This window comes from Eublepharis macularius, chromosome 9 (assembly GCF_028583425.1).
Source record: "Eublepharis macularius isolate TG4126 chromosome 9, MPM_Emac_v1.0, whole genome shotgun sequence".
In the NCBI taxonomy this organism is placed as follows: Eukaryota; Metazoa; Chordata; class Lepidosauria; order Squamata; family Eublepharidae; genus Eublepharis; species Eublepharis macularius.
Genome location: NC_072798.1, coordinates 105,685,475 through 105,711,189, shown reverse-complemented (window position 1 = coordinate 105,711,189; position 25,715 = coordinate 105,685,475). Strand labels below are relative to the sequence as shown.

Below are 25,715 nucleotides of genomic sequence, written 5' to 3'. Positions count from 1 at the left end.
AGGGGAGCGTCTGAAAAGGCCATTTTGAGTAATTATTATAATAAAGAATAACACTAATTTGGGGTTTCATCCGTAAGCATCCTACATGGATCTTTTATGTTCTTTGACTTGGATGGCGCACAGCAGTAACGTCCGGGAGGGGATGGAAATGGCTTTCTCACCCTCCTTCATACTCAGACTGCGGAAGAGAAGAATGCGTTGGCTTGCACGTGTCAGTTAAAGGGCTGACAGGGATGGTTCTCTCTTTCGTGCAGATTGTTACAGCAGAACGCAGTTACCGGGGAGGGGAGGCAAAGCTCTGTTGAACCTGGAAAAGAAAATCCCCACAGGAGCTATTTTCCTCCAGGTTCTACGCACAGGTCCTCTTAGCTCAATAGATAACGAATCATGGACTTCACTGCGCTCAAGAAGGGTTTTAAAGGAAGCTGGCATAAGATTGTGAGTCAGCATCCCATCTAGTATAACATTATCATATACGACATGTGCCTGAGATTTTTCTAGTCCAAATATATCCACAGGCACGCAAACCCATGCTTTTCAGCCAATCAGGCCTCCAAGCAAGCAGGCAAAAATATAGGGGAGGTGGGGGTTCCTTCCTGGACAGTTATCATTCATCCAAATTGGAAAAAGAATGACTTTCTGTAACATTAGAAAACATTCAGATTCGTCTATTGTTTTGGTGCTGGTCTTTCTGGCTTAGAATTCAAGAAGGTTAGAGGGAGAAGGAGTCGAGAGGAATTCGGCTGATAGTGAAGGGATATTTACCTCCCAGCAGATCTTGCCTCCAAAGAGAATGGAGCTGATCTCTCTGTCTTTCCAAAGTTTTGACCAGAGAGACTCCAGAGAGGCACTTTGCTGGTTTTCTTCTTTTAGGCTGTCCCTGCTGTCCCTGGAGCAAGCATTCTGCTTGTGTACCCCAACAAAAAAGGTTTGCGTCTTTGTGGATTCATCAATGCCACACTTCTTCCCCCCCCCCTTCCTGGAGCTATGCTGCCTTAAGGTGTGTATAGTGCAGTAGGTGTCTAACTGAGAGAGACTGACCAGGGACTAACCAGGCGAGAGGGGAATGATTTCTGAGTGGGAGAAATGGGGGATCTCTTGGTGCCTTTCATTTCACATAAAGGCAGCCACAGTGTTTCCCAAAGAGTTGTTGTAAGAATCAGAAGGAACAAAGGACAGGTAATGTCCTGTTCAGGAGTAACGAAAGTGGAGGGTGAGGCAGTAATGTTGTAAAAAAAATGTAGCCAGCAGAGTCAGGGAGCCACACCTGCTGTCTGCTGGGTCTTTGCCTAGGGGGATCTGGTACTTCCAGATTTTTTCTCTTCGTCCAGCTCATGACTGGCCTTGGAGCTGGGCTGGGAGAAAAGTGCTTTGAGCCCTGAGTGCAGCAAGTTGAGACGTAAGAGGGGGCCAGGTTAAAGCGGGGCCAGGTTTAGCTCCTTTCTTTTCCTTTAATGCTATGGTTTTATTGGCCATAGTCTTAAACCTAATCACACTAATTTAAGGAAGGCAAAAACCTACAAGACGTGCTGTGATTATAATTTTTTTATTTTGATTTTATGCTTGATTACTAGCAAGAAAGAGACCAAAGACTTAGTAATGTTCAGATCATTATCACGAAGTAGAAAAGAGAGACTTCGGTCACTATTAATAATAACATTTGATTTATATACCACCCTTCAGGATTACTTAATACCCACTCAGAGTATGTTATTATTATCACAACAACAACAACCACCCTGTGAGGTGGGTGGGGCTGAGAGAGCTCCGAGAAGCTGTGACTGACCCAAGGCCACCCAGCTGGCTTCAAGCAGAGGAGGGGGGAATCAAACCCGGTTCTCCAGTTTAGAGTCCCACTTAACCACTACACCAAACTAGATCTCATTTATAAATCCATCCTTCCCTAGAGATGGAGTTAGCCATCTCTCTCTCTCTCTCTCTCTCTCTCTCTCTCTCTCTCTCTCTCTCTACTAAAGGACTAAATGAGCCAAAGTACTTATCTTTCCTGTATTGTAAAAACACCAACAGTTGTTTGTTTGCGTTATTTATAGTTGGCCTTTCTCACTGAGACTCAAGGCAGATTACACTGTGTAAGTCAGTACAGTCAATTTCAGAGACATTTCAATATACATGTAATTTTGAAAGATTTAAAGAAACAAAGAGAGAAAAAGAAGAAAAGATTTAATCATTTAGTTCAATTGCATGGCACTTAACAACAAGAACAACAACAACAACTTTCGATTTATATACCGCCCTTCAGGACAACTTAATGTCCACTCAGAGTGGTTTACAAAGTATGCCATTATTATCCCCACAACAAAACACCCTGTGAGGTGGGTGGGGCTGAGAGAGCTCTGAGAGAGCTGTGACTAGCCCAAGGTCACCCAGCTGGCCTCAAGTGGCGGAGTGGGGAATCAAACCCGGCTCTCCAGATTAGAGTCCCGCGCTCTTAACCACTACACCAAACTGGCAGCTAGAAAAATATTACAATAACAGAATAGTTAAAGATTTAAAATAATCAAGGAGGGTTACCAGAGGTTCTAGTCCATAGTAAGAAAGAGAACACACCCTTCTAGCGTGCAGATTTGGACGTCTAAAATTGAACTGTAAAAGCTGCTTTTTACTCGTGCCAGAGCAAATTTACCATTCTCCATTGATAGTAAAAGGGCAGAAGTGAAGCCCAATTGTTTCAATCTTTGATCCACCAGCCTCTTCCACTTGCGCTGCCAGGAATCTTCCCATGATCTGCAGAGGAGCCTAGATCTGTTGTTATAGGGAATCTTAGTCTGAACAAGCAGCTGATTCTAGTGAAGGAATTGCAACTTCTTGCCAGACAGCGATGCCTGATACACAATTAGGTAATCTTGTTATTTTCCTCAAGAATTTTAACAAAAGAGAATCAGTGGCTTCCGAAATACCTTCAACCCAGACTCCAGAACCATAAAGAATAACTTGCTTTATTTCCCCCCAAAAGATTCTAATGCCTGCTGGATAATACATACCATCTGCTGTATGGAAAAACCATGGCAAAACATTTAAAACGGCGATACCTTTTGAACAATGAACTGAAATCGAGCTTTCCGCGATAAATCTTGAGAGAATAACAATCCCAGATATCTGAATCTGGTCCCTTGTTCACTTTTGTTTTCTTAATTACTGTTTTCATGACCCAAGTCATAAACCGAGAACCATCATCTACTATAAAAAGGTAACATAGAGTTTATTGCCAGAGTTACAGTGTGATTTTACTGCAGCTGCCAAAAATTTAACCACACACAGTTACTTGTTTACCTTCATCTCTTAACAATAACATAATAACAACAACAACGTTTGATTTATATACCACCCTTCAGGACAACTTAATGCCACACTCAGAGCAGTTTACAAAGTGTGTCATTATTATCCTCACGGCAGTCACCCTGTGAGGTGGGTGGGGCTGAGAGAGCTCTGAAAGAGCTGTAACTGACCCAAGGTCACCCAGCTGGCTTCAAGTGGAGGAGTGGGGAATCAAACCCGGCTCTCCAGATTAGAGTCCTGCCACTCTTAACCACCACACCAAGAAGATTTAGCTCCAAGAGAAATAAAATCCTGTTTAAACAGAAGAAGAATAAGTTTAGCTCTCCAATCTAAAAATTCAGGACACTCCAAAAGAACATGATCTATAGCATCAATTTAGTTAGTACCACATTCACAGAATCTGTTAAAGTATGGAATACCACAAAACCTTCCCAACAACACTGCCACAATGGCAAGGCGTTCAAATGCACAAGCAAAAAATGCCCTTTTATACTTTGGAAGGGTTAACTCAAACAAATAATTTGGCATTTTCATTGGAGGAGGGATACCAACGGAGAGAGAAGACCGTATTCTGTAAGCTCTAACCAAAATGCTATTATAATCAAGATCCCTCAGAGGTCTTTTGATTAACTTACTCAGTTCACTACTAGTCATAGTTTCTATCATATCATGGATGATGTCCAGACACGATAATTTATATTCCAAATATTTATCCCAATTACTTGTATGATGATTCAACAAAACTAATCCAAGAAGACTGCTTCTAAGTTTGATTTCAAAATCCAATTTTTAAGTTAAATGTTCTCTACTAAGCCTTTGTTTCATAAGACATCTCCCCAATCTCGGCTCTCAAAACTATTTCTGATACACATCTTGGAGTTCCCAAGATATTGTGAAGGAACCTTAGTAACGGTCTATCAGTGTTATCTGTTACCACACTGGTCCATACTTGATTCTAGTATCCCTTGATCTCCTTGACTGAAAAGGAAAATTACTTATTGACTGATCTTTAAAGCTTTTAAGAAAAAGCTCTGCATATGTTGTACCAGTACGAGCATTTAGATCACCAGCCGGCATAAGTGCAGCTGTTGGATACATATCTCCTTAGCATTCAAAGAATTTGTCACTAGGCATGCTGGTCCTCCACAATAGCACCCTTTTTACTCTGTCTCTTGGTACCCACTGAAAAGGAAAAGTACCCTTCCAAAAAGGTTTCCTCTGCTACCCATGTTTCCTCAATTAACAGCCTTTAATCTGATTTTAAATTTCAGGGATCTGTACTTTTGAGGCCCATCCTGCAGCATTCCACAAAAGGATTTTTCCTGCAGTCAACTGAAGTTTTTAATCTCCTGGCTATTAGTAGCATTAGGATTTATAATCACTTTTGACCATAGATTTTTACAATTTCAGTGTGCTTCGTCTTCTTCTGTGATGTCGATAGATGAAATAATGGGGGCTGTGCGTTTCAGAATTTCCCATTCTAGTTCAACAGATTTATTATCTGGAGCGGTTGTCCCATTGGTCTCGGTCTCTGCCCGCCCCTTTCCTAATTGAGCATGGGAGGGCTTGTTCGTACTTCCCCTTAGAGTGCGGTAAATGAGATCTTGTAAGGACACTTGCCTGTACTTCAAGTGATACTGAGCCTGAGGAAGCTCTTAACTCAGCCTCCGTTAAAAAGGGATGAATTGTGGGGTTTTCCTTTAGGTGTTCCTCTAAGTTACCTAATTTTGGTTGCTGTCTTAGTTGGGGTTTCATAGGCAAGGTAGGGTCAGTCAGTGGATGTTTACTCACTATATCTTCCTTGTTTGATGTATCCAGACTAGCCCTGGATCTATTCTTCCTCTTGAACATTGTCTCATTGGGTAGAAAATGAGGCTTCGTCTGCTCAGTCCACAAGTGGTAGACAAGTCTATCACCTCCTGATTTGCCTAGCTTCCCTCATCTGGCCTATTTCCCTGGGCCTCCTCATTAAAGAGGATAACTTAGAGTTACAGCACTGCCTTTTAATACATAGCACCAGGGCTTTTTTTCTGGGAAAAGAGGTGGTGGAACTCAGTGGGTTGCCCTCGGAGAAAATGGTCACATGGCCGGGGGCCCCGTCTCCTGATCTCCAGACAGAGGGGAGTTGAGATTGCCCTCCGCGCTGCAGCATGGAGGGCAATCTCAACTCCCCTCTGTCCGGAGATCAGGGGGCGGGGCCACCGGCCATGTGACCATTTTTAAGAGGTTCCGGAACTCCGTCCCACCGCGTTCCTGCTGAAAAAAAGCCCTGCATAGCACACATGGTTTCATATGCATCTAGACTGTGAGTGTTTAGTGAAAATCTTGAGACTGCAATTTATTTCCTTACCCTGCTGCTTTTTATCTAGAATGTGAGGAGGTATCTAGTTTTTCATAGATTTTTTTAAGGGTGCCTGTGATGAGAAAAGTTTGAGTTGCCAATAGACTAAGGTTACCCCACTCTTGCTTTAACATCAGCATCTTCTAGCAGAGGGTCTTGTCACAGCAGTTCACTGCTTCCTTTTCTTTCTCCATTGCGTCCTATTCTCTCCTCTTCCTCAAAATCATTATCTTGCTGATGGCCATCTTTTAAAAAATCAAAATATCAGGAACGCTTAGCTTCTCTCCACCACGTGCTCCATATTGGTTTTCAATATGTAGGCAGGTGATCTTGCATGCAAAGCTTTTATTGGCAAAGTTTTATTGGCGGCTGCCCCTCTATTGGCTTTTTTTGGTCTGCCTCTGCCTGCTGTGCAAATAAGAATATAACCCAAGGAGATTTTTCTTCCTGGCTCCCTGAAATTTGGCAGGAGGATCACTTGAGCCGCATGATCCTGAAGAATTTCACCCCATTTGGGTGGAAGCCAAAGATTTTATAGTTGAGGATGTGCCTCCCATTGGTATGAACAGAGGGTAGATTAAAGGACATGATCAGTATAATGAGACTTTTGTTTTAAATGTAAAGCTAAAAAAAATGAAAAGCGGGGGGTATACATCTCGGCGTTTGTGGTGCAGGGAGCAGGAAAACATTGCTTGACCCCCACTGGGCTGTTGGTTACCACCGAGTAATACACCTTGAGAGCCTGTACAGGTGTTTCAAATGGCTTAGCATCTTCCCTGGAAGTCTTCAAACTTTAATTAGGAGCAGACAATAAAATCCAGCTTGTAATATGATGCTGGTAAGCCACAGGTTCCACCTCTGCATCTCCTTTTCATGCTGCAGAGGAATACTTAATCCCTTCCTGGCTATGCTTTGTGATGTACAGTTTGTCAACAATATTACAGGGCAGGTACAGGAAGCTGGGAACAGAGGAGAAAAATTTTAATTAAAAGTGAATCAAGCCACCAGATGGCTCCCTGATGTTTTAAGCATCCACTTAGGTGGAAGTAATTGATTTTCCTCGAATATATTTCTTTGGAGCAAATTAAACCATTTTTAAAAGGGCAACTAAAACAAAACAACAACATCAATAACTTTGCATAGTTGTGAGTTTACCCTGTAGAGCTCCGAGGTGCAGATTGACTCTATTATTTGGCTAATGATAGGAAAATACAAACAGCGGTGGGGTACCAGCATAGCTAGTCCATATTATGTGCTCTGCCACCAAAGAAAAGATATTTTTGAAAAGACCCAAATCCAAGGAGCTGAGAGCAGAGCACCTCTGCAGGAGTCGATAGCAGCCCATGCCCACCAGTCACTGGGCAGCATGCCGGGGACGTCCCTGTGCCACTTCCATTTGCCAGCACTCTTGTGTAGCAGTTAAGACTATTGGACTAGGATCTGGGAGGACCAGGTTCGAATCTCCACTCTGCCATTGAAGCTCCCTGGGTGGCCTTGGGCCAGATACACACTCTTTGCCTAAGCTACCTTACAGGGCTGTTGTGAGGATAAAATGGAGGAGAGAAGAATGATGTAAACTGCTTTGGCTCCCCATTGGGGAGAAATGCAGAGTATAAACAAAATGAATAACTCAACAGACATAGCTAACTAAAGAGATAAAACAGAGACTTTTAATAGAGGCTTAATGTATAGAAATGGGCAGCAACATCTTTTCATGGGATGGAAGTAAAAACACGAGAAAAGATCTACTGGATCAAGCCAGTATTCCTCTCCTCCAGCATCCTGTTTCCTTTGGTGGCCAAGCAGAGTCACCGTGGAAGGGCAACTCACAGGCCACAGAGGCCACGGCATCCATAGAATCACAGAGTCATAGGGCTGGAAGGGACCTCCAGGGCCATCTAGCCCAACCCCCTGCACAGTGCGGGAAATTCACAAATACCTCCCCCCCACCACCACCACCCCAGTGACCCCTGCTCCATGCCCAGAAGGTGGCAAAACACTTCCAGGATCCCTAGCCGAACTGACCTGGGGGAAATTGCTTCCTGCCCCCAAAATGGCAACTGGCGTTGCCCTGGGCATGTAAGAAGGGGCCACGAGAACAAAGCACTGATGTAACCCTTCCTGCCCTCCCTCTCATGATCTGCCCAGGTTCTCAGAATCAGCATTGCTGTCAGATGGCCATCTAGCCTCTGCTTAAAAACCTCCAAAGAAGGAGAACCCACCACCTCCCGAGGAGGCCTGTCCCACTGAGGGAACCGCTCTAAATGTCAGGAAGTTCTTCCTCATGTTTAGACCCTGATGTTGCCTTCTGCAACTGGTGTTCAGAGTATATTTGGTAGTTGCTGCGCTTGAATGTGAATGTGCAGGCTCCCGTCACTCATGGTGATTAATGGGTCTCTCCTCCCTTTTAAAGCCACCTACACTCTGGGCCCACCACCTCCACTGGTTTTGAGTTTTCCAATTTAACGACTCGTTGAATAAAGAAGTATTTCCTTTTGTCTGTCCTGAGTCTGCGGTTCATCAACTTCATTGGGTGCCCATTGAGTTCTAGTATTATGGAAAAGCGAGAAAAAGCTCCCTCTATCTGCTCTCCTTTTTTATAAACCTCTGTCACGTCCCCTCTAGCGGTCTTTTTAAAAATGAAAATGTCCCAGACTTGTTACCACATTCCTGCAAACACCTGAGCATGCATGTTCAGACTGGGGTGGGAAATTGGCCTGCTTGGTTGTGCATGGAGTGTGAACAGGGAGGCGGTTGTGAGGAGCATGATTCAGCAGAAAAAGGACAAGAGAAACAGGTTTAAAGAGAAATACGGAGTTTATTGAGGGATTGGGTACAATATTAGGAGGGGGGAACTTATCCTGAGTAAATACTAGCAGACATTAAAACAAAGCACAGGCAAAAAGCACAAGAAAACTTGCGCTGTCCTAGTTTGGAGCAGGAGTTATCTCTATTCTAAAGATGTATATGGAGAATGGGTCAGAAGAGAAGTGAGTGTCTAGTCTTTCTAACTAGCAGAGAGAAGCAGAATCCAGCTCTCTGCGTGGTGCAGCGTGAATTGGAAAATAAGGGGAGCTAGATTAAAAATGGGGGGCTATTCTGTGGAGAAATCCGAAGGAAGAAGAAAGGATCCAGTGTAGGGTTCCCAGTGTAGGGATCCCCCAATCCCACCCTTTCCCCCCACGCCCACTTACTTGGCTGGCGGAGGGTGTGCTCTCTGGGGCGCCCCCTCCCCGGGCGGCACAGCACGCCCCCAGGCAAAGGGCATGCTCCTGTGCCGCGAGAGCGCGCTGCAGTGACAAGAGCAGGCCATGGTGGTGGTGAGAGCAGGCTGCTCTTGCCACCCCCACCGCCCACTCTCGCCACGGCCCACCGCCACTGCTGCCGCAGCCCCTTTGCACCAAACGAGAGCTGGCTGCGGTGGCGGCAGCGAGAGCGGACCGCAACTGTAGTGACAGCAGCCCATGCTGGTGTGGACAAAGGCCCCCTTTGACCCCCCCACGTGATGACATCACTCCCAGAAGTGACATCATCACGTGAGCCAGGAGCCAAAGAAGGAACCCAGGCTAAGAGCAGGCTCCTCATTCCCCGCCAAGAGAGTCCAGGGACCTGAGGATCTCCCGTTGAGGGACTCCAGGTCCCTGGCAACCCTAATCCAATGCACTGGAAGCCTGTTGCAGGCTGTGGGGAGCCCAGAGGAGTTTAAGTGATTTCAACAAATGTAGACCAACTGTAGGGTTGGGGTAGCGGGGGGGGGGTCCAGAAACCAGCTCCAGAAGTTTGAGGGCTGAGGAGTGGCTTTAATGCACTCTTAGTGACACCGAGAGGGGGACAGTTTCTCTGCTGTGATGGGCTTGGGTCCCGGCCGATCCTGCACTGGGCAGGGGGTTGGACTAGATGGTCTGTATGGCCCCTTCCCGCTCTAGGATTCTATGTAGAAGATAACCCAGAGATAGGAACCCTTGTCTCCCGTTTGGTGGGGCTTGATTTCATTAGTTGTTGCCCTTCCCAGTTTCTCCTGCAATAAGGCTTTTTCTTCAAAAGTGGGCAGTGCTGCAAGATTATTTCTCTTGCTGGCATTATACTGAAGCTTGTTCACATTGTTCCACTTTCAGTACATACATTCAGGCTGGGAGTAGGGGGTGTGGGTAAAAGTGTGTGTGTGTGTGGGGGGGGAGAATGGTAGCAGACTGTCTTTCCTCATAGGAAAGGTGTTCCAACCTCTGGATCGTCTCGGTTGCCCTCTTTTGCCCTTTTCCCAGCTCTTTGCCATGTCTCTGTACAAGGGCATTGTAACATTGGCCATTTTATTCCCAGTCCCTTTCCTGATAATCCCTAGCATGAAGTTTGTCCTTTTCACCGTTGAGTTAACCTTTTCATTGTGTTATCTTTTTTTTTTTTTAATAATTTTTATTTTTCAATATCTAACATACAAGACTACAATAACAGTAACTACAAGAGACTACAATAGCACAAGGGAAGGGAAAGAAGGGAGAAAAAAGAGAAAGGGAAGGGGGGGGTAGAAAAAAGGGGAAGGTAACCTACAAACACTAAACGCTACATTTCAATGCTTTCCCTTCATACTGCCATAGTGAAAAAATAGCTTAATAAAGTAGTGACGGAGTGGTTGATCATACAAATTACAAATTACAGTTCAAATTAAATCTTTTTCCCTCCCCTGGGCCTCAGGCGCAATTCCCTCTGCGCAGCTACCGCCGGAGCGCTCATTGCCTCCCCCCTCCCTTCAGGCTTCGGATCCTCTTCTTTTTGCTTGGTGTCTGGTCCAAATTCTGGATTTTTATCCACAAAATCCCTTAGCTGATCTTCCGAATTAATCTTGTAAGCTTGATCTTTATAACTAAACCCGATTCCTTCCGGGAGTAGCCATTTGTACTTTATGTCACGTTCCCTCAAAAGAGCTGCCAACTTCTTGTACTTAAATCTTCTCTTCCGAACTAGAAATGGAACGTCCTTCAATATCTTGACTTTATTTCCCAGAAAGTCCAACTCCGCATTGTATGAATTATATAGGATACTGTCCCGGACCCTCCTAGATGAAAACTCGATAACAATCTCGCGAGGCAGCTGCCGCTTCATTGCATATTTTGAAGATGCCCGACAGACTCCCAAAATAGCGCTTTTCACTTCTTCTTTAGTTGCCCTCGCGGGTGTCGCTAAAAGTTCCGAGGCGAGATCCCACAAATCCTCGTTTTCCTCCTCTTTAACATTCTGGAGACGCAAAATGGTTTGTGTTCGCTCCACTTGCAGTCCGATCAGCTGGTTTTCCACCAACTTTAGTTCCCTGTTCGTTGCTCTCGTAAGTGACGCACTTTCCCGGGCAGACTTCTCTGCCCCCCCGCTGCTTCTTTAATGGCTTTCACATCGCTTTCAATTAAGCCCACCCTTTGATCTGTTTCATTCAGCTTGTCAACAAAGGGTTTTATGGCTTCCATAACCGCTCTTTTAACCAGTTCTTCAAGCGTCTCGCCCCTCTGCAAGGCCGCCGTAACTGACTTGCCAAGAGAAGGACTCTGCTTTTTCGCTGCCATTTACGGGGGGGGAACCGCCAATCTTCCGAGACTCTATGAGGGGGGAAAAATCCGAATCTTCTAACCTTCAGACCCCACCACTCCTCACATACGCTTGTAGTAACAGAAGGGATTCGCTTACTTGCAGGCTTTCGCCTAATCCTGTTCCTTGCCGTTTTCCATAGCCCGGCAGCACACTAGGTGCCGCGCTCGTCTGCTGGCCTCCATAGGGACAAACGGGCAATTTACCCCCTGCCTCGATCTGTCAGAGGGCTCTTCCCGCCGCGCCCCGGACTCAGACTCCCTGCCTGAGAGTCTGGGGGCTAACCTTTGCAGATCAGCCGCCCGGCCAGGCGGCTCGGTCGCTTCTTCTCGGACCTGCCGAGAGGAGCGTCCGACATGGCTGCGAAAACGAAAACGAATCCCCTTTTCATTGTGTTATCTGCTACAACCCCACATTGCTTTCCCCCTCATTTTCTGCCAGTTCAGACCCCATCAGCGTATATTTAAAGTTAGGATTTTTTGTTCATCATCGGTCCTCCAGTGCTTTCCCACATGGCACTGCGCTTGCGCAGGCCTGCCGAATTCAGAAATATTTAAAGCTCAAAACCACCAAGGGACGCCCTTGCCTCTCAGTGTGCATGCGCAGCCGTCTTCCCGCCAAAACAGCACCCTAAGCGGCGGGGCACCCTCGTTCGACCTCAGTTCCTCTTTTGCCCCTGTTCTGTAAGGAGGTTCCAGCTCAATGACGTCTGTGGAGAGAAGAATGGGGAAAATGTCTGAGAAAGCGCTCTTTAAGTGATGTGTCTTTTGCGATCGCAAGATGACCGGCTCCAATGGGCACTCTAACTGCTTATTCTGCCTTGGGGAAACCCATAACACCCAAGCGTGTAAACGTTGCCGTGATTTTACTCCGAAAACGAGGGTTGAAAGAGCAGGTAGGTTACAGGCTTCCCTCTGGCAAGAAGCCATGGCAGCCACTGATCCTCCAGCTACGGCAACTCCACCTGCCTCGTCCGGCACCTCTGACCGCCCCGACTCGAAACAGTGTGGATCGAAGACCCCGCACTCCCGACTCTCTCCGTCTCATTCGGAGTCAAGACCGCCGTTGGAACCATCCACGTCGGATCCGACAAATCAGAGTGTCTCGGAACCGGCGATACTTACCCAGTTGGATCTGATCCCCTCAGGTTCTAAGACCCCTCGGAGCCATACCCCCTCGACTTCGGTAGCAGCTCCTCAAATTCCAACACAACGCTGGTCGATCTCGACTCCGTCGCCTTGAGTCCAGCCAGATTAGCCTTCAGCTTTGCAAAGCAAACCTCGACAAGGTTCGCACTCTGCTCCCTCAGATAAAAAGGGGAGACGCCTAGATGCTGTGGGTAGGAAAATCTACACTTCAGCGACATTTATTTTTTATTATTTATTTTATTTATTTATATCATATTTCTATTCCACCCTCCCTGCAAGTGGGCTCAGGGGAGATAACCTTAAAATCATTTTAAAACGTTCCATATTAAAACTTTAAAACATCATATAAAAATAGCAGCACTCTTTGCCTGGCAGCAGCAATACAACTAATAACCAATGATACAGCAATACAACAGGATATAGCAGCACAGTAACAGCAGCTGAAAAGCAAGCAGTGGTGGGCAGCTTTCACAGGGAGGGGGGTAGATGTTGCATCCTCCGGCCAGCAGAGGCCCAACCTCAGCCATGAGCCTGGCAGAACAACTCTGTCTTACAGGCCCGGCGGAAAGATAGTAAATCCTGCTGGGCCCTGATCTCAGTAGACAGAGTGTTCCACCAGGTAGGAGCCAGGACTGAGAAAGCCCTGGTTCTAGTCGAGGCGAGGCGGGCCTCCTTGGGCCAGGGACTGATGATAATTGTTTTTCTCCTGATCAGAGGGTCCTCCGGGGAATATACGGGGAGAGGCGGTCCCTCAAGTACGCTGGCCCCTGTCCACACAAGGCCTTACAGGTCGATACCAGAACCTTGAACCTGATCCGGTACTCCACTGGCAACCAATGCAGCTCGCGCAATATTGGTGTAATATGTGCCCTATTTGGTGCATTTAATATTAAAGTCGTGAATTACTCTGCTATGATGGCAGCTTATCAACTGCTACTGTGGAAGAAGGTTGCCACCTTCATCCCAAAGGTTCCAGAGAACCAGCAAATCTACCTGAGGGTAATTCAAAAAGAAGCCATTTGATTGGCCCGACATCAAATGAATGCAGGCCGAAACATCGTGGACACCTCAGCCAGATCCCTGTTATCTGTGGTGGTCCTTCGTCGCTGTGCATGGCATCGAGCTACAGCCCTACCTAATGAAATGAGGAACAAAATAGAAGATCTCCCATTCGAAGGGAACACGCTGTTTTCAGAGAAAACAGGTGACTGCTTATCCCAGAAAAAAAAAGGATCGACTCACTGCAAAATCGTATGGGGTCTTTCCACAGCAGCCATCTGGAAGATCCCCATATAGATCCTTTCCTAGGAGTCATTCTGACAATTACAGGGCCAAGATCCCAAATTTGGGGACAGGCTGAGTTCCTTTTACCACGCATGGTGTAGAATTACCTCTGATTCTTGGGTTCTTGGAATTACCCGTTCTGGTGCTTTTCCTAGCATTACTGATTTTTCCAGAGATTTTCGTCTTCTCATAATGTGACTGAGGTACGATAGCCTCAGTTTTGTCATTTTAGCTTCTAGAGAGAATTCAGGCTTGATTTGATCTAGATCCCACTTATTTGTCTTTTAGGCCGTCCATGGTATCCACAATTTTTTCCCCAACCAAATAATTATTTAAAAAATGTATAAAACAAAATATGAGAGATTCTATAAAAATACTTAGTAGCCAAGGACTCTGGGGGATTGAGGTTGTGAGTGAGAGGATATGGGATTTTGGTTCTGGTGGTAAATCTTCTCTGGGAATATGGCAACTTTTGGTATTTCTGTTTTCCTAATCTCTTGAGTTCAAACCAGAAAGGACCCCTCTTAGTGAAGCTTTTAAATTGTTGATGCAATCCATATGTTTTCCTGAGCCTTTTTCTCTTGTTGATTGAGCCTCTGCTTGGACTGTGAAACTATACTGATGACATTTTTAACATTGCATGGGGAATAAGGGGGGCAAACAGAATGCAGGCATCTGTAGGGGCAACAGCATTTAAAATCGATTAATTCTTGCTGGTGAAGTAAAGGGGCCAGAGAATTGGGTATATAAGGCCACTGTGACATAAATAACATAGCAGACAGTTTTCATCACACAGACTTTAAATGGTTATAGCTTTTCTATAATGCCTTGCCTCAAAGAATCTCTACAAACGCTTCATAAATCATTCCCCCCTCCCCCCACTCAAGCCTTTTCTTTTACTTTGAATCACAGATTGCTCAAGCTGTTGTCCCCTGTGTCTCAGTAATGCACCTGGGCTTCGTCGTGCACTGGCATACATGCACAGCCAACAAGCATCTTTGCATGTTCTTGGACCTGTGAGATTTCTGTACAACGTCCTACTATATAAAAGGCTAAGCGTGTTCCACAGAACTCACTTCCTACCCTGGTGCATCTCCAGAGGGCGCTGCCGTGGAGGGAAGAGGCAGCCTGTCCCTCCGAGAGCGTGCTGCGACAGGAAGCCCAGGCCAGGATCAGCCGCGGAGCAGATGGTATTGCCCGCCCCCCCACCATCACCCAGCTGAAATCATGAGTGGAGCAGGTTTCAGTGCCCACCCCCGCCTTCACCCAGTTGGGATCAGCTGCAGAGCAAGTGGCAGTGCCCGCTCCCTGCCTTCACCCAGTTGGGATCAGCTGCAGAGCAAGTGGCAGTGCCCGCTCCCTGCCATCACCCAGTTGGGATCAGCTGCAGAGCAGGTGGCAATGCCCACCCCCCCTTCACCCGGCTGGGATCAGAGAGGAGATCAGGGAGGAGGGATCACTGGAGGAGATTGCAATGTCTGCTCCCCACCCCCCACACATACACTTTCACCCAGCCAAGATCAGTCACAGAGGAGGAGGAGGCAATGCCCATCCGCCCGTCCTCCCCTTTCTAGAGCCCATTGTATTTTTTCTTACGATCAGCTTTGTTTCTAGTCCAGAATATACGGAGCATACTAAACAGAGCTGCATCTGTCTGAGTCCATTGAAATTTCTGGACCTAGAAGGGTGTAACTCTGATTAGGATTGGAAAGAGCACACAAATATTTGAGGAAGCAAGAACGTTCGCTAAGATAGGTCATGATGAAAATAAACTGATGAGGTACAAACCGACCAACTAAAAATATTGTCTATATCATAATTTTGAACTGCCAGTAACTGCTGATACCCAGATAATGTGCTTCATTAGCTGGACTCCTAAGTGGAGTTAATACGCTGCTAAGCCCATTCGCTTGTTGCTCCCTCCATCCCTTTCTCCCCCCCCCCCACAAGCACTAATCACAGGGGTGGATACTAAGGATGAGGACCGCCCTCTTGAGGATTGCAAGCTGTACATTTTATTGTGTATTATGATTACCTGATTTTATTATTTTATAACTGACTAGCAACAAAGCCCGTTGTGGAAAAAAATACCATGGGCCCTAGAAAGAGGCGGGCAGGCAGGTATTGCCTCCGCTGTGACTGATCCTAGCCAGGTGAGGCGGAGTGGGGGGCATTGCCACTTGCTCCTCAGCACATCTCAGCCAGGTGAAAGAGGTCCAGAGGAGTTAGCCGTCTTAGTCTGTAGTAGCAAAATCAAAAAGAGTCCAGTAGCAGTAGTGAAAGAGGGAGGGCATTGCCACCTGCTCCGTTCCTGATCCCAGCCGGGTGAAGGTGCAGGCAGGCATTGCCGCCTGCTCCGTGCCTGATCCCAGCCTAGGCTTCCCGCTGTGGCATGTTTTCTGGAGGGACAGACTGCCTCGCATGGGCTTCCCTCTGCAGCAGCACCCTCTAGAGGCACACCAGGGTAGGAAGTGAGTTGTCTGAAACAGGGTTTGCCTTTTATATAGTAGGATGTAACCCATGCTGAGCCAATTCACAGGGAGGGAGGGCTAAAAATTGAATAAAACAACAACAACTCTGATTAAGATTGTACTGTAAGTGGAGATTGGACTGAGATTTCCTATAAGGTGCCTTCCAGTTCTAGGATTTTATGATTTCTGTGATGGCTTCATACAATTCTCCAACCCTGGAAGGTCTGGGTTCTGGAAATACCGACTCATGGGAGGGGGGAATCAAAATGGGGTGTGAAGACAGATATTCTCTATTATGATTTTTTCTGCACCTGCTGTGTAAGTTTTGGAGAAAAGGAAGTATGTGGCAGAGTGTTCATGTGGGGTGGGGGGAAATGAATGACAAGGGTCTTCAGCAGAACGTTTTCCTTGCAAAATAATGTATTTGGTTCGGCATATTTTGGAAACTGCCCAAGAATTCAAAATGGCCGGTGGCCTGCAGTTCTTATTTTATCCTTGGGAACGTATTGCATAGCCTTAGGACCCTTTATATCATGATTTTTGCATCTGGGCTTCACTCTGCTCTCACACATCAGAGCATCATTTTAAGTTTTAAAGAAATTTTTCTGCTGGCAGATTATAGAATGAGCTTTGCATGGTTTCTCTCTCTCTTTTGAGCAAGCAACTATATACTTGCCAGCTTTCTATTACATTACCAGAAAAAAACCCTGCCTAATAATATTTTAGGGGTAGATTGTGCCAAATTGCCATATCAACAGGGAAAAAATATGCACAGTGTTTATTTTTTCCAAAATATTTCACTAACAGATTAATGACAGATTTGCTTTTAAAGAAAGCACAAATATTTGCATTCTAAATGTGAATGCTGTTGAAATACTCTCAGATGTAGCAATGCAGCTAATTAGAAAGTACCATGAGAGCTGCACTCAGCATCATTTTAAATAAAATACTGCAGGCTTCTGTTCCTAATTCCTCAGCAAGGTCTTTTCCTGGTGCAGTTTTACAATTGCTACTACTGGGCAGCTCTGGTTGCAATCCAGTGCACACTTATCTGGAAGTAAACCCCATTTACTGGTATGGAACTTATTTCTAAGTAGATGTGCATCAAAAAGCACTGTCCATTCATTTGCGATTCTGCTTATTATTACGTGCATTTATATACCACCTTTATTGTGCCTGCCAATGCAGGACCCAAAGCAACGGGCTTAAACTACATGCACAAAGGTACCGGCTGGATATCAGGAAAAACTTTTTCACGGTCAGAGTAGTTCAAAAGTGGAATCAGCTGCCTAGGGAGGTGGTGAGCTCCCCCTTACTGGCAGTTTTCAAGAAGAGGCTGGATGAATACTTGTCAGAGATGCTTTAGGCTGATCCTGCATTGGGCAGGGGGCTGGACTAGATGGTCTGTATGGCCCCTTCCAACTCTATGATTCTACGAAATGTCAGCTCTAGGCCGTCGACCGCTGAAGTTTTAGGAGCTTATTTATTTGTTTGTTTGTATGTTTATATTTTAAAGCCACATGCAAAATATGTCTTGCAGCCACAAAGATACTAAAACCGTATCATAAAAACAAAACTGCACCACTAATAGTATAAAAGATCAGTTGATTCAGAAGTCATTTGCAGCCCTATAGAAATGAAACATTTCACCAGTTGCTTAAAGACTTTTCTTTGAAGAGATTTCCACAGTGCTGATGTTAACACCTAACAGCAACCTTCTAGGCAAAGATAGCCTCAGCACAGATAGTGATGGTACCTACCATAGAGTCTAGCTTCTGTTAAACGTCCAAAGTACAACACCGTGGATGAGCTGAAGTTTCCAGACTGTTTCCATGGATGACCTGCACCTAGCAAGTTCCAATAGCTAAATCAACAACTTACTAATGGGGCATATTCCTCAAGGAGCCTCTGCACTCAGCATTTGAGGACCTAGTGAGTCCCACCTTATCAGACAGGACAACAGATCCAACTAGAATGAACAGACGGAGTGCAAGTCCCCGGGCATGGAGGCTGCCCCGTTAAGGCTTCCTATTCTTTGATGAGCCTAGCTATGCAGTCTTGGGCAGAGGTACTCCGGTCTATTGACTTCAGTGGGGTTCGCATAGGATTGCAACATGGGTTGCTACAGCCTGCTTGCTACACCAGGCTGCTGGTGGGGGATGTAAGGGCCCAGGTAAGCTCAAGAAGAGCCAGTTGGATCAAATGATCCATGCAGCCTGGGAGCTGTCCAAGGTACCTCGGTGCTTAAGTCGGGCCATTTTCTTGCTCTTCTGCTTCCTGACCTTTCCTTAGGAAGGTTTCCTTTTGGACTCTCAACAGGGATGCTTGTTGGAAGTTTCTGACCACTTACTGGGGCAGCTCAGCAAGACCCCCCCCCCTGCAGCTGCCACCCCACCAGGACTGGGCATGAACAGGGATATTCTCCAGTTCCAAATGGTAGTCCTGCTGACCAAGAGCATCTCTGCATTGTTCAGATTATACTTCTCTTTTCTTCACCTGCAGTCAGCCAATGCTGACCTCTCGGGGTGATGCACGGAGGCCCCTGAGGCCAAAGGAAAGGGGAGACAGGGCCCTGACCGTTGCAACGCATGGGAGAGAAGAGGTGGCTTGGATTGTTCGTTAGTGGCTTGTTTTAATGACCTTGGCTTTGTTTTTAACATCTTTGTTTATAACGGCTTCCTTGTAAGCTGCCTCAAGAAGCTTGTTGGAGAGGCAGCGTAAAAATGTTCTAAATAAATAAATATAATTCTGCAGGACCCCACAGAATAATTCTTCCAAAGAGCAGTGATATTTTAGACCCCTCTGGGGAGAAAGGCAAGGTAGAAATGAAATAAGGAAGAATGTAAGCCGTCACCCCCTTGGCGCCCCTTGGATGTCCTGGGGGGGGGTATTCTCCAGGCCTCAGAATAGGCAGAAGGGGGATTGCCCAACAGTCCCTGAGTTCTGGATCAGGCACGTCCTGCCTGTGGCCCATTGGGGGGGGGGGTCTTGCTGGCCCTGGCAAGGCGTGGACTTCGAAGGGCCCCAGCTCCTTGGCCATCTCTTTGGGTTCTGCTGCTAAGAAATTTTCCCACAGGGGAGTGGATTCCTTAAAGTCCACCAGCTTGGTACAGGCCACCCAGCTGTGGGTTCATGGGGCTATCACTTGCAGGGGCTGCCCCAGCACTACTTCATCAACTATCCTCTGGCCCTCCTCCATGGTCAGATTCAGCCAACGATAGTCATTGTGGAGCATGGGCAGAGATCTAAACTTTTGCCTATAAGACCCTGGCATCACTTCATGCCGGTCCAGAACCTCAGCTTTCAGCCTCTCATAGTCAGCCCCCTCAGCCTTGGGTCAGTGCCTTCAGGGCTGATTTGACCTCACCTGTCAGGCATGGCCTGATTATGAAGGCCTATTGCTCCTTGGGCCACTGGGCTGCCCTCGCCACGCTCTTGAATGCCTCCAAGTAGGTGTCAACTTTGTCCTTGGCAATTTGATCAATTGGAATGATTGGGGTCTGTGGGGCCCTGGGGAACCCCTTGGCCTGCCTCAGCCACCCCCGACATGCAGGGGGTGGCTCCTACCTCCCCCCTCAAGCTGTTTTCCGTGTCGCAATAGCATGGGGGGAGTCCCCACCCCTGTTTTTACTGCTCCACGTGTACAGAGTACTCCACCTAAACCTAACTCTTTAAAAACCTGCACCTCTAGCTTGACCCTCCGTGACGTCTCTTTCTTGGCGGGCACCGTTCTCACTGGGATTGTGTCTTCCATCATTAGCAGACTGTAGCAGGCAACTGGAGAAGGTTCTGCATAGAATTTATGACAGAGGTTTCTACATTTCAAGTTGAAATCTTTTTTTAAAAACTAAGGTTGTTCTGATATGTTTCTTCTCTGTCTTAAGACTACATGTTCACAAAGTAGCAACAGTGAAGTTTCTCTGTAGGGAGACTCGTCTGTCCTGTTCTGCTGCTGTCTTCCACCAGTGCGTAAAGACGTTTTGTTTCATCTGAAGTTCCCTCACTGAACCCGCCTTCTTGCCCTAGCAAGTTAGCAGAAATGCTTGTGACAGCCCCGTTTCGGCTCAGCTCTCATTTTTTGTGATATATTTGGTAGTAAATTGGACTTGTAATGGGAGTGGGATAAAGAAGCTTTACCTATAAAGAAATAAAACTCATTTTGTTGCCATCAAGAGCTTTACTTCTTAAGGTTCTGGACCTCAAGGGCTCTGTGGAAACCTATACACACATGTCCATCGAAACATCACCTGTGCTTTAGATTGTGTGGTTGCGTTCATAGCTACCCCTTGAGATTAATTCAATCACACCTCATGATTGTATTAATTTCCATGTTAGTTTTTATGGTAGTGGCCTCAAGACCTATGAATTGTATATATAGGGCATGTTTATATTGCCGTTCCAGAACATTTGCAAACCAGGTTAACTCTTATGACTCTCCATCAAGAAACTCTTGAAATTGTGGTTCAAAGATAGGTCGGGGGATCTCTGATGTGGAATTCCCAGGACCCTGCTCACTTCACAATCATCTTACGTTCTTTCAGGGAAAGCTGTGACAATTAAACTAGTATAAAACCAATATAAATGTTTGTGTGTAGCCATACCCTAAATTCTACTGGCTCCCATTCTAACTTCCTCGAGAAGGGACCTTTCACCAGGTGAGTAATTGCTTGGAGTAATTGATGGACTTACTTGTTGTCCATAAAATGAAAAGCAACCAGCCTGTTAGCCTTAGTAACGCTGGTCGTTTGTTATATTCCCTTGACAAAGGCTGTTTTTTAAAGTAAACTTCAGTGTTTTGTTTTTGTATGCACAGCTTGTGGAAGACCTGTCTGAGGCATTTTGTGTTTTTAATATCTTTTTGCCATTTGAAATAAGGAAATCTTTTATTTAATCTGCAGGGGTAATTAAATTTCTTCCTCTGACAGTTTTACGGCCTCCCTTCCTTTTGTCTCAGGGAGTGTGCTGTTGCTGCCGGGTTTTTTAATGTCCCATTATTCATTTAAGATAGTCGTGGAAATCCATAGCTTGTTGCTTCTAGCAGGGCATCAAAAAGTCATACTGTATTGCAAGTGGCATATTGAGCTGCTGGAATTTTATTTCCCTCTTTGAGTTATAGTGGTGCCAGCTGGAGAATAACTGTGCATACAACTCTGGTCTTTTATTAACAGTTGTGCTCTGGGAAGTGCGTTCTAAAAAGAAAACAGGCTAGGGGTGTGGGGTGTGGGGTTGGCTTTATCTTGCCCTTTTTGTTAGCACTGCAGTTTTGACTCCTTTGGCTAGCTCTCTGCAGACATGGGTGTGTGTGTCGGGGGGGGGGGTCACTTGCTCTGAAATAGAAAGATGAAAGGGGGGAGCCTGAGGAAAAGGAAACGTGAAGCAGAGAAAGCTCGGCAAGCCTGTTTGCTTTCTTACCTCTCTGAATACCACATAGACATAGGCATTGTGAAGGGTGTCTGGCTTTTTATTAGCACCAGGGCTTTTTTTCAGGGGGAACGTGATGGAACGGAGTTCTGGAACCTCTTGAAAACGGTCACATGGCCGGTGGCCCCGCCCCCTGATCTCCAGACAGAGGGGAGTTGAGATTGCCCTCCGCGCCGCTTGGCGGCGCAGAGGGCAATCTCAACTCCCCTCTGTCTGGAAATCAGGGGGCGGGGCCACCGGCCATGTGACCGTTTTCCCTGAGGGCAACCCACTGAGTTCTGCCACCTCTTTTCCCAGAAAAAAAGCCCTGATTAGCACTATCACTGTGGCTAACTGATAGAAACGGTTGACAGCAAACGTATTTCATGTTCTGAAGATGCTGTGTGAATACTGGAAGGAGGGTCCCTTCTTGCAAATTTTCCTGGTGCAAAGCCGCGACACTTTATTTTCATTGTTTACTAATTATACTTAATAGAAATTGTTGTCCATTTGAGTGCACGCTCCCCGCACCTGGCAAAATGTAGCTGACCTATCAGCAGCACAGCGTTCTGACAAATGATTTTTTAAAAAGCAATTGAAAAATCAGTAGGCAAAAACAACTGGAAAAGAATTCAATCACTGGAAAAAAATGGATGTGTATGAACTGTTCCCCTGCTCAGTTCTGTTTTGTGATTCCAAGCCAGCCATACATGTATCAATAGAAGTGTTCTGAGAAAATCCTGTTTCGCTAGCTGTCTTGCCGTAGTGTTTGTCATCCACAACTGTCTCGAGAGCTGTTGCCTGTGTGTATTAACACTACCGTATCCTGTGGTGTCTTTCAGAGTGTCAGGAGGAGAACTGTTTGACCGGATCGTGGAGAAAGGATTTTACACGGAAAAAGATGCGAGCACCCTGATACGGCAGGTCTTGGACGCCGTGTACTATCTCCACAGGATGGGCATTGTTCACAGAGATCTGAAGGTACAGGTGGTCGCCTATTAAAACAAGAGGGCATCATTCTATCAGAAACTATGGACACAACCGCACACAATGCTTTGCCTTAGGAGCGTTCATAGCGTTACCTTGGATTTTCAGGCAGTACCAGATATTACAGAAGACACACTATTGCTGCCGAAAATGTGTCCAGTTCTCCCAGTCCCCTACTAATGTGCGAAACTCGTTGTGTGATACAACGTTCTCACTCATGCACACTGTACCTTGCATCTTTGGCTGATAGAGCAGCTTTGGTTACAGTTTGGTTACTTTATGAGTCCATGGAATTTGGGATATCATTGGAAACAGCACTCCTTTGGCCTCCGATTTGATCCTGAGAGGCAAGCTTCTTATGGGACAATCTCTCTTCTCTGGACATGAAACTGGTATGAGCAGAGGCCTCTCTGTACAAGCAACCCTGGAGGCCTCGGAGCATTGCCATGGGTATTCCTGGGAAGACCTAACTGACTTCCAGACCTTTCCACCCTCAATATTGTGCTCACTGAATTATTTAAGACAGCAGCCATATGGGCGGTAGCAGCGAGTGCTGTCAAAATCAGGGAACATGGGATGGCGGCAGGTGTTTTCCCCGCTTTAGTCCTTCGAGGGCAAAAAGTATTAGAGGAGGAAAAGACCCTAAACGTCCTTTTTGTTTTAATGTTATTTCAGTTCAGCTCGGAATTACTTGCTCAGAGTCATCATCGGCTAATTCAGCCTTGTCCTGAAATAATGTGATTTGCAGGAAATTGCTTATAAGAGTTCTTTTGGACGCAGAAGCTTTGAAGAGTGAATTCAAGTAATTCAGACAATGCTGTGGATAAGCTGTTCATACTTTGCACCTAATGGAATTCCTCAGCTATGATTTTTAAACAAGTTAATCTTATTAGCAACACATGCCAGAGCGATATATAGAAATGTGACTCCAAAGAGAGCTATAAAGGAGATTAATGTACAAATTTACTTTGGAGTTTATATAAAGACACATTAATGAAAATTGATCCAGTTGGCCTGGGAATTCAGGAGCAGCATTTTTCAGACATCTTTATTGAGGGCATTTCCAATACTTGCTTTGCAGTTGACAGCTGACATAGTTCTCTGGCATCCCGAGGTTCAGCACCAAATTGACAGACTAGTAAAGAAGCCAGCAGGCATAACTTAATATAGGGAAATGACTAAGCAGTGCTTTGTCATCTCAGTCTTAGGGCATGTCCAGTAAACGCACTTCGAGATCTGGGACTGGCTGTCCTTAGCATTTTTAAAGGCCATTAGCTGCTGCGTGGGCCCCGGGTGTGACTGCAGCCAGGGCATGGGTAAAGGGAGGACCTTTTTCTCTCCAGGATTTCCCTAATCGGAAGTGCCCCCTCCCCATATTGTTATTCCTATTCCCATATTGTTATTCCAAGGTCAGCGTTATTATTACCTCCACAATACAGCTGAGGAGCTGGGGCTGAGCGGAAGGGGTCATGGCAGGAGTGGAAGTCGAACTAGCAGAGTGCTGACTCACATCCCAACCACTGGGCTGCAGCAGCTTTTAAAAAAAAATGTATTAAGCTTTATAACATACAACAAATAGAAAGCAACGATGAACATCAACTGTAACACAACAACTAATCAACAGTAGTTTCCAAGTTTTGAAGAATATGAACATTACAATAACTTTTAAACACAGCATACATAATATTACCAAATATCAGAAAACTGAGTCAACGTCTGAGCAATTCTTATTTTGGGATGTAAATCATGCATGTCTATAAATTCAAGAAAAGGGAACCATTTCTCATAGAAATTGGAACTGGCGGGAAAGCGTTCAGCATTGAGGAGATTGTCATCAATTTTATCCAGGGTGAAATGGTCCCATATCTTAGAGAGCCACATCTCTTTAGTTGGCACTTTCTTTAGTTTCCAGACTGAAGCTATCGCTGATTTCGCTGCAACTAAAAATATTGCTATCCCTGATAGCTTTTGGCATATGCGGAATATTCCATTGGTCTAGAAATATAATTGAAGGCGATAATGGAATATCGTAACTCGCAATCTCTTTCTGCAGCAGCTTTTGACCCGGTCTTCTCTGGATCACTCTCTGTTTCTCCAGCTCAGTGGCCTCAGGGGTACAGATTAATTCCCTAGGAACCAGGAGCTCATTGTGACAAGCACGCCCCCACGAGTTCTACCCACTAGGCAGTCAACCATACATGCAACCTGCCCCCCTCCCCTGTGCCACCTTCTGCCTTCATGACCGTCTTAATGCCTTTTCTCTTGAAGCCGCTGTGTGTGTGTGGGGGGGGGGGTTGCTCAGCTCTCTAATATAGAGCAGTCCCGTGCTCCAAAATCCCATCCCACTCCCCAACAGTTTCCGGACTCACTTGCCTGTCCACCCTTTATCAGAGGTTCTGCCAGCTCCACCTCCTGTCATTACCAATCAAAGTAGTTGGAGCCTAGCAATAAAATAGCTCCTGAAACCATTCCTAGGATGATATTTCGGTCCACTGTTGTGATGACTGAACAACTGGTGATGGCTTAAGGATGGAAATTTAGGAGAGTTCTTTATTTAAAGCATTAATATGCCTCCTTTCCATCCAAATAGGATGTCCAAGGCAGCTAACATAAAAAAGCATATAAAATGCATATGTCAAGTATTTAACAATGCAATAAAAACATATGGACATACAAACATAACCAAGGAGGGTCAGCTGAGGCGCTCTGCCTTGAAACCTTCTGTGGCGATTATCAGCAAAGTCCCTCCTGTCCTCCAGGGCTCTGAACTAATGGTTCAGGATGACTCTAGCCAGGCCTGATTCAGATATAGGCGTGCACTTGAGAAGCCCTGAGCATCTAGTTAGCTTTCCTATATCAAATAATTTAACTCCTGGTAAGAGGTACAACACAAATAAAATTTTAGCAGGGCTTTTTTTCAGCCGGAATGCAGTGGAACAGCATTCCAGCACCTCTTCCGTGTCTGGTGGCCCTGCCCACCTGATTCCCTTTCCTCCCATGCATCCCAAGACTTCCCTGCCGTCCAGCTGAAGTCGTGGGGTTTAAAAGTTAAAGAGCTCCTTCCTCCTCAGCTTGTGAGCCTTGGGGAAAGGGGTCCTTTGCAACCCACCTGGCTTGCTTCAGCTGGCCTGCGGGGAAGTCCTCACAGGCCAGCTGAAGCCAGGAAAGCCCCAAACAGGCTTTAAACTTCAGCTGAGAGGAGGGGGATCCCCCCCT

At 46.0% G+C, this 25,715-nt stretch overlaps 1 protein-coding gene across 2 annotated transcripts in view; it reads left to right on the top strand.

Annotated features, from left to right (window-relative positions):
• Positions 1-25,715, top strand: part of CAMK1D (calcium/calmodulin dependent protein kinase ID) — a 308,248-nt gene that overhangs the window by 211,829 nt on the left and 70,704 nt on the right. For both annotated transcript variants that reach the window (XM_054989218.1, XM_054989219.1), the window contains exon 4: positions 22,355-22,493. In XM_054989218.1, the coding sequence (XP_054845193.1) occupies positions 22,355-22,493 (139 nt within the window). The remainder of the gene's footprint in view (positions 1-22,354; positions 22,494-25,715) is intronic.